The following is an 8,793-nucleotide window of genomic DNA, read 5'->3' on the forward strand; positions in this document are numbered from 1 at the left end:
GCCCCTGACCTTAAAGGACAGCATAGCCTCCAAGTGACTCTGTCCAATTCCACAGCTGAACACAGTTAATTTCAATGGAAACCCCTTATGGTTCAGCTGGGAGTACTTCAACTGAAAAATGTAGCTCTGTCTTACAGTGCAGCAATTACTCCAACAAACATATGCTTCGTCAGCCATTAATATCAGGAAATTATGGGGTTATGCAACTTTATTTCCCAGAAGAAAACAAGAGGCCAGCCAAAGGAGCACAGGGTGCCTCAGCTCAGCGCAGCCTCGCGCTGCAGCCGGCTGCTAGGCCACTCACCTCGTTTAAGATGCTTTCCAGCGTCGGAGGGGTGTCAACTTGAGGGATGTCGAACTCTTTGTCATCGATCTGGACAGCAGAAAGCACAGCCTGCCTTTAGGTTGCCCACACCACCTCCCGAGCTCATTTCTAACTAAAGAAAAAGCAGCTAAGCGCGTACCCCTCTGATCCACCTGTGCGTGAACACAGCGTGTACGCGCAGCTTTCCTGATTTGAAACTAACTGCCTGAAATTTGACGTTAGAAGGGGGAAAATCGGGTTTTTAGCACGGAAAAAGGAACACGAGGGGTTCCTCAGCGAGGCACCACCGGCTGCCCCCCCGCCCTGCGAGGGGCGCGCAGCCGGGCCCCGCGGCTGCCCGAGGGGAGGGCAGGGGCAGCGGGGACGGGACGGGACGGGGAAAGGGACGGGACCGGGACTAGGACCAGGACCGGGCCGTAGGAACCGGGGGGGGACCGCGGTGCCGCAGGGTTGGGGCCGCACCAGCTCGCTGCGGGAGTCCAGCTCGCGGTCGAGCTCCGCCGCGCTCAGCCGCGGAGCGGGAGGCCCCGGGCCCGGCAGCCCGCCCGGCTCGGCCTCGGCTCCCGGGGGGCAGGATCCCGGCTCCTGAGCCGCGTCCATGGGCGGCAGCGGGCCGGGGGCGGCAGCAGGCCGGGAGCGGGCCGGCACCGCCGGGACTCGAACCCGCGGCCCCACTCGCGCCCCGCCCCGCGCCGGCGCAGCCGCTGCGGCTCCCTCTGCGGCGTTAAAGGGGCCGCGGCGCCGGCAGGAACTTTGTTATTTATTTATTTATTCTTTAAGACGTGTGGCTGGTAGGTTACACGCGGATAAAGGTCCCCTGGTGTCCCCGCAGCAGCTGCTGGGGTGTTTTGGGTTGCAGCTTCAAGCAAAGGCACGTACCAAGGGCACGAAGAGCAGCCTGCAGCTGCACCTGCCTTACCTAGCCAGCCTTCCCCTTGTTCTTCCCGAAAAGCTGCCCCCTTTCCTTCCTGGTTGGAGAAGGCTCCGTCTTGTGCCTAGCAGCAAGAGCACACGGAGGAGCAGGGAGCATCCTGAGGGGCTCGTTAGGCGCCAGCCGTGTCTGCCAGGCAGGGCCCCAGCTCCCCCTGCAGATCCCCAGCAGTGCGAGCAGAGCAGCTGCCTGCCCAGCACCACCCCGCCACTTCTCCCTCAGGTGTCTGGCAAAAGCCAGGGGAAAATCATTCAAAGAACCAGGCTAGGCAGCAGCACCAGAGCCCTGCCCCCCAGAAGGAGCTGGCAGTTACCCACACAGCACCTTCTGTATTTTGAAGATGCCCAAAGACGAGCAGGTTAGAGGCAGGAAAGACAGTTTTCTTCCTTGGAAATGCCCAATTTGAGCACGCAGGAGAAGGCTGTCCTCACTCAGCTGGGCTGGGGAGGGCTTGCGGCTGCCTCTGGTTTCAGCCCCCAGGACCATCCAGGATTAGGTGCCCCAAGCACACACCCCATAGCAGCAGTGCAGTAGGAGGAACCTGGAACCAAACCAGGGTTGTGACACGACAACAGAGGTCTCAAGGCTGAGGAAAGATTTAATAACCGTCTAAGGAAATCATCAGTGACATGGAGAAGGTGTCTGGGGAGTAGGAGTCATTTTGCTGTATGAGAACTAAGGGGATTCACCGTTACCACTGCACAGCAAGTTGAGATCAAAGGAAGCACTTTTTCAGAAACATTGTTCCCTACTACACTCACAGCAGCAGGTCACTGCAGTTTGCTGGGCTCTGACACCAGAGCTTGCTGCTGGAGGGAGGAGAAAAGTTGCCACAAAACACCCCAGAGCTTCACAGCAGACACTACAGACCACACCAGCCGCTGAAAGGCAGACTGATTGCACACAGTGATATCCACGTACAGGCTGCAGGTCCTGCACAGCAAGGAACAGAAATGACTAAGACTGCAATGAAGTGTCATCCACCACAGCCTGAGAAATGGCCATCACAAACAGACCTGTTAGATATTCTAGAACTAGAAGCCAAGAAGGTAGCTTTAAGGAATAAAATTAATGCTTGGGGTGGGTGAACAGGTCAAGACAAAACACAGTACAGTTTCTCTTGGAAAATGCTGGATGACATGTATTGCCTTTCCTCTTAACATGAAGACAGAGGTTTTAAACAACACAATCACCCTTCCCAGCTGCTTCCATCAAGGTAGGCTCTACAGCTTTGTGGAGGCTCAAGGGACACATTAGCCAGACTCAATTCACACAAAAGGACAGTATTTTTACAAGGAAGTATCCCTACTTTAGAGCTATGCTGGCACTAGATAATGAACCTTTTCCTCCGGCACGAGGAGGAAAGCACAATTCAGTGCTTGGTTACCACCACACGCTCCCCGCCATGTTCTAAAACCTTCCTTTCCGCTGCCAGCTGTTCCAGAATGGTCTTCTGCAGCAACGGTGCATTCGCTCCTCTTACAACAGCTACCAGTTCTCCTCCCTGAAAGGTGTGAAAAGCAAGTCAGTAAGTTAGTTCACAGCAGAGCTCTCTGAGCCCTGGAAATCATCAGAGGAGAACATCACATATCACTTTGTGTACCAGGCTGAGCTGCTCTGCTCCAAAAGGAAGGGAAACTTTGGAACAACCTTCGTTGTTGTTCCTGATCAGTCTTAGGGCAAACTGAAGCAGCATGTGACAGAGTGAGGTCCTGCGGTAGGACAGCTCTCAAAGGGGACAGTTGTTCCCATTGACAAGTCATATTTATTGCTATGCAACTACTGTAAAAAGATCGTCACTCACTGCATAAAACAGAAAGACAGGCTCGCATTTTCCTCTGTATTTTTCCAGAGCATCAATGGAATCAACTTCAGCCTAAAAGGAATGTAAAATAAAACAGCTGTTTCTAAAAAATGTTTCTGCTTCAGAGGAGTACACATGCAACAGACTGGACCTGAACATCCTCAACTGCCTACTCTCATCTCTTATGTACAGCAAAGCACCTCTGGGCCCCAGTCTTATGGGCTAAAATGACAGTGGTCAGAGCAAGGACACAGTTCTCTCAGCTCAGCATCGAGACACAAGAAGCAGGCAGATGTCTCTGGGAGATTTTGCCAGCAGTGGTTTGAACAGCAGCTGGAGGTTGCTGGAGGTTGCTGAAGGCTGTGTGACATGGAGTTTTGAGTATCTCCAAGCAACAGTGCCCCACAGCCTCTGCAGGAATTTGTCCCAGTGTCCTGACCACTCCTATTGTGAATACTTTTTTCACCTTGTATCTATTGGAATTTTCCCTGCTGCAAGGTGATCTTGTTGCCTCTTGTTCTTTCACTCTGTACCATTCAGAAACATTTGTCTCTGCCTTCTCTAATAACGCTCCATTAGACAGGTGAAGACAGCTATTAGATCTTTTCTTCTCCAAAGCGAAGAAATCCAGCTCTTTCAGACTCTCCCCTGTACATCAGAGGAATGCATATGCTACCGATTCTGTCTAGCTTAAGCAGTTTGCTGCACACTGCAGAAGCAAGTACTATGAAAAGTTCACCACGTCAGTAAACACACATCTGCCAACAAACTTGTCATCTTGCCAAAGAAAAACAGCAAGTTTATTGGCAGGGCTAAAGCAAGAGCTAGACAGTGGTACAATATGAAAAACAGGAAAAAAACGATCAGTTGCCTTCAAGTTTTCAGATTGCTTCTGCAAAGGAGAAGAAGACAAGTACAGAAATGTTCAAGCCTGAAAATTCTTAATGATATAAGCTGTTACTGATGTAACCAACTGCCTGCATCCAGCAGACTTACACAAGCTGGAACTTCTGCACTGTTACCATTTTGGCTGAATATTAGAGAGATAAATTACTTCAGCCTTTAGTTACCTGCTAAATTCAGGGCAATAGTTATTTTAAGCTGTGCGAAATTGGATCTTACCACAGCAAAATGCAGGAGGTCACTGCTGACTTCATTCCTTATTTTTCGGAAAAGATCCACTACTGTTTTGCAGGGACCACACCAGGCTTGAAACGCATCAACAACTACAAGCATGAAAATGTATAAGAAAAAGGTCAAAATCAGTCTTTTTAGACCAATAGGCTGGCTTGTGCACTTGTCCTCTTTGCACTGTAATCTTCTGGAAGGGGACTACAAAACGGTTGCTAGTACAATAATTAGAAACTTGAAAACCTCTGAGATTTTAGTACAATAATAAGAAACTTGAAAGCCTCTGAGAACTGAGGTGCCCCACCGTGACCCCTGTGGCACCACCCTCCTAGGGAAGGAGATATGCTTAAGGTTTGTCTGAACCCCTCAAGCCACAGCTTGTGGCTGTTGTTCCCAGAGGTGTGTTTGCAGTGTGGCATGACACTTAAAAGCACCTAGAAGGAGACTATGGATTCAACTCTGAAGTAGAAACTATCGTACTCTTTCAAGGTTTCCATGGCTAGATGAGAGTGTGAAATCACATTATGAAACAAGCTAATAACAATGGTATGGAGGAGTTGAGAAGAAATATTTATATGGCTGATCCCCTGGAGGTATCAGATTTTCTAGGGAGACCCGCTGCACAGAGGAAGAGCACGCAAGGCTTACCTAATCATCCCTCTAACCTCCCTACCCTCGGGAGCCAGGACAGTCCTGCTCCAAGCGGGTGGCTGGACTGGAGACTCCAGAGGCTCGTGCTCCAGTGGTGCCGTTGTTTCATGATAACTGTCCCACAGAAGGCAGAAAAACTGATCTCCAGCTAGTCTTGCATCTACAGTGTTATTTGTTCTTTCTACTCAGGGCAACAGAAACAGGGTTTGACTGAAACATGCATACCAGTAGAAACTGATTCCTGACAGGACTGGAGTCATTTTAACACAGAACAAAAGAAACCTCAGATGTTGACCAAGCCCTTACCAATGAGGCCTTTGAGACACAGCATTTCTTCCCAGAGTTCCTGGCTATTGATGTTAGTCTGTGTGAAAATTTAAAAACAGTAAGAGCAACAGTAAGTCACCAGGTAGCTATAAACATACGGACACATCATTGCATTCTTGCATGTAAGACACACATCAGACATACAGGGGTATTGCTATCCGAACACTTCAGAAAAAAACCTCCTGACTGCAATCCTCTCACCTCTGGTCCGCTGGGCAGTGCCAAGCTGTGCTAGAACATGAGTGGGAGACCTCTCAGAAAAAACATGCAGTCAGCTGAACTCAGATACTCTTCCCCCAAACTCTTATTCCTCCTTCCCACATGCTCTTGCTACTACCGGACGCCAGCTCTCAGGGACCCATCAGCAAGCCAGCTAACCCTGAGGAACAGTTTACTGGATTAGAGGCCTAAGTTGTCTCAGAAGGAAGGAAAGGCATATGGAAAGGAGAGGAGCATCCAGGCAAATGCAAGCCCTCCCCCTTTTAGCTGCAGCAACCATTTGAACAGTCTGGTTGCTTGCAGACCCCCGCATCAGTTTGCAGAGAGACCAAAAGTTGTTCTGGGGTCCGACTGAGGAAACAGCCCCTGCATCTTGGCAGGGCATCAGCATCATGGCCAAATGACCAGTCTCCCAGCTGAACCTACGAGGTGGTGGTGTGTATCCGGATTTATTGTGCCCCAGTCTCCACCTTAGCTACGGGACACCACTCTGTGCCTTCTGCGTCCTTTGATGTGCAAGACAAGAGGCTGCAGCTGAGGGATCACCTAAGGCTGCAGCTGTGAAAGCAGCATTCAGGCCGACTCCTTCACCAAAGCCAGGGACACATTCATCCTTCTCAGCTGCAAGCCCTCTCTCCCTCCATTAGTAATTTCTTTCCTCCCTCACTCCAGGCAGCTTTGCTTGAAGCAGGAATGAAGTGACCCCTGTGACAGGCTGTGGGATGCCGCACCATGGGCTGGTCGTGCTGTTAGAACACCACGCTGCTCTCCAATAACTCCAGCAACCTCCTTTGCTGACCAGCCTATTTCTGTAAGCGTAGGTCATGCGAGAGCAACAAAGAATAATTTTCACAGGGTCTTGTTGCAAAGAAAATAAATAAATAAATAAGGATCAGCACAAGCTACTCGAGTGTCAGCAATAACACGATATACTAACCGTGCCAACAGGACATGCTAAAAATGCTGAGCTGGACTTAAAGAGGAGGAAAAAAAGGGTGAAAGCCCAGGGTTAGTAGTGTTTGGTATTATTTAAAAAAATTGTTCTGAAAATTTGGACTCTTTAAAGAAGCGACTTTACAGAATCACCCTGCTGTTACATTGGTAATACATTTTGTTGCTGCTGTGCTGATAGTGAACAATTAAGATTCTTAATAACTTTCTCAGTTGATATCATTAATCCTAAATACATTTTGTCTATGCTGGAACACAGTATGTTGCAATAAGGCTAGCTACTATTCAATAATTAACACCAACACACATTAAAGGACTGTCAAAATTGCAAAGTAAAGAATTTGAAGAGTGGAAATTCCCATGCAAATTAAGCGGCCGGCCTTTTACAGATTTTCAGAGGCGTTACTGGAGGTCACACTGTACAGTTTCTCCAGCACCCCACCGCACTCAGAGAATGGGGAGTTGTTCAAACACCTCTGTTTTCCTGTTCAGCATATGACCCAAAGCCTAATTTTTTCAGTGAACATCTGCAGAATTAAGAAGTGTAATTTTTCCAGGTATCATCAGTGCAAGGACCACCCTCATAGTGTTTCAAGAATGTTAATGAGTTCAACTCATTTATGATGATTATAATTTGCAATAACGAGTTCGACTGATGGACTTGGAAAGCAATGCCAACGCTGTTTAAAGTGCTTTGCTAATTTGAATGCCCAGAGGCAGCTAGGACTTGCCTTTCTCTGACACAACCAGAACTTTTCTAGGACATCACATTGTGTCTCACACAAGGTTCATATATACCCACCTGCAGATGTGAACAACCACATTCTTGCAAGCCTAGGCCAGGCTCTCCTAAACTGGGTGTATATTCAGTTGCCAAAGGTGAAAAATCTTGTTTAAATTACATTCCCCATCACATATGAACACAGGGAAACAAGCAGCATAAATAATTTCTAGCTTAACAAAGTGATCATCCTTCATACAAATGCTCAAACTTTCACCCCATGTTTTCCAATTCTTACAGTGAACAAACAAGGTTATGTACTTCTTCCTTCAGTATCTCTCTTGTGTAAAGAAATTCAAAATTTCAAGATGTTAATGACGTACTTTGGGGCTTTTTCTATGATTTTGCATGCTAATCTGCTCTCAGAAATCCCCTTTCTCCTCCTAACAAAGCATCATGAGGTCTCTTGCACAGTGTAAATAGGGAAAATTTATTCTGTGCATCATTGTGAAATAGTTTTTTCAGCCTTTGAATTCTTCTTGCACTTCCTAACTTTTTTTTTCCAGCTTTGCAGCAACCTTTCTAAGTAAGTGAACTGGTCAGAAACATTCAGTGAGAGACTCAAAAAACAACCAGGAGAATACCCCTTTCCCCTCCTGGTCTCTACTTCTGGAAGTGCTACGAACAATCCTGTGAAACATCCATGGGTGTTCTTTGAAAGCAGCCACACCGCAGGACAGTGCCAGCACGTTAACAGCCCTTCAACACAACCTGCAGGGAACTCTCTGCACCATGACCCTGGGGGACATAGCTCACTTGCCATCGCTTCCCACCTGCCTTCAGGAATACTTTTCCACCACGAGGTCCTCGCAATAGGGCTCTGCCAGAAGAATGCAAGTTACCCTAGGACTGAACATCATTCCTCCCACTGTTGTGAGTTTAAAAGATGTTTTAAAAGGCATTTCTATCACAGCTGGCTCCTACTGACCTGAAGGACTACCTCCTTTTTCCTTGCAGCCATTCTTCTACAGCAACAAGGGTCCTTTGAGCAGCACCCCCCAGTGCAAAGCCCAGCAGAAGTCTTCTAATTATGCGAATCCAGCTGCTGGCCAACCTGCAGCACAGAGAAAGCTTTTCACTTGTCTTTGCTCCTCTCTCCGGGCCAAACTGCCTTTTGCATCGTGCAAAAGGTGTGGGGTCGGAGCTGAAGTGCTGCTGCAGGGCCTGAACCACCACACACCTCCAAAACCGCAGCAGGAGCCCCCCGCCCCGTCCCAAGAGAGTTGCAGAAGGGCCGAGGCTGGGGCCTGGCGGTACCTGCGCGGCAGCTGGCAGCGCCCCAATGCTGCTACCGCAGCCCTGGCAATGCGGGGAGGAGCAGCAGCACAGCCTGCCCAGCTCCTCAGTGCTGCAGCCAGGAGGGTTTGGCTCCGTCACCTCCGTGATTCCCCCTCGCGGGAGCCAGCCCTGACCTCCACAGCACCGAGCAGAGGGTGGGGTAAGCTGCTGGCCCCACTCCAAATGCAGCTCAACTTTAAAAGCTTTCTCCCCTCCTCGTTTGCAATAAGAGCACACTGCTGGGTTGCAGTCAGGCCCGCAGGGCGATGCCAGTTTCGGCAGAGCTGCTGCTCACCCTTGCTGACTCCTGTGCCCAGGGTCCTTTGGCTCCAGAAGCAGGCCTCAGGGGGCTTCTTGTCTCATGGCTCGTGGTGTTCTCCAGCTGGGCAAGGTCT

General features: G+C 49.3%; 2 protein-coding genes across 4 annotated transcripts in view; both read right to left on the minus strand.

Moving 5' to 3' along the window:
• The window catches only part of VPS8 (VPS8 subunit of CORVET complex), a 75,207-nt gene extending 73,820 nt beyond the window's left edge, over positions 1–1,387 (minus strand). Inside the window, exons 1-2 of one of the 2 annotated variants that reach the window (XM_072042575.1) lie at positions 1,245–1,387; positions 305–373 (exon numbers count right to left, since the gene is read on the minus strand). Coding sequence is in view for 1 of the 2 variants with exons in the window: in XM_027464012.3 (XP_027319813.1) it covers positions 305–373; positions 788–925 (207 nt within the window). In the remaining variant the exon portion in view is untranslated. Of the gene's footprint in view, positions 1–304; positions 374–787; positions 1,022–1,244 lie in introns of those variants that run through there. The other variant, XM_027464012.3, reaches the window with a different exon arrangement.
• A 1,094-nt stretch (positions 1,388–2,481) lies between these two features.
• NME9 (NME/NM23 family member 9) lies at positions 2,482–8,393 on the minus strand. 2 transcript variants are annotated; one of them, XM_072042578.1, is made up of 6 exons: positions 8,301–8,393; positions 8,049–8,174; positions 5,149–5,206; positions 4,183–4,286; positions 3,061–3,132; positions 2,482–2,760 (listed from the first exon to the last, which is right to left on the minus strand). In XM_072042578.1, exons 2-6 carry the CDS (start codon positions 8,079–8,081, stop codon positions 2,629–2,631), a joined length of 399 nt encoding a protein of 132 aa, XP_071898679.1. In that variant the 5' UTR covers positions 8,082–8,174; positions 8,301–8,393; the 3' UTR covers positions 2,482–2,628. The 2 variants fall into 2 exon arrangements, with proteins under 2 accessions (XP_071898679.1, XP_071898680.1); XM_072042579.1 differs by lacking the exons at positions 8,049–8,174; positions 8,301–8,393 and adding an exon at positions 5,815–5,939.
• Between the last annotated feature and the right edge of the window lie 400 nt (positions 8,394–8,793).

This window comes from Anas platyrhynchos, chromosome 9 (genome assembly GCF_047663525.1).
Source record: "Anas platyrhynchos isolate ZD024472 breed Pekin duck chromosome 9, IASCAAS_PekinDuck_T2T, whole genome shotgun sequence".
NCBI classification, from domain to species: domain Eukaryota; kingdom Metazoa; phylum Chordata; class Aves; order Anseriformes; family Anatidae; genus Anas; species Anas platyrhynchos.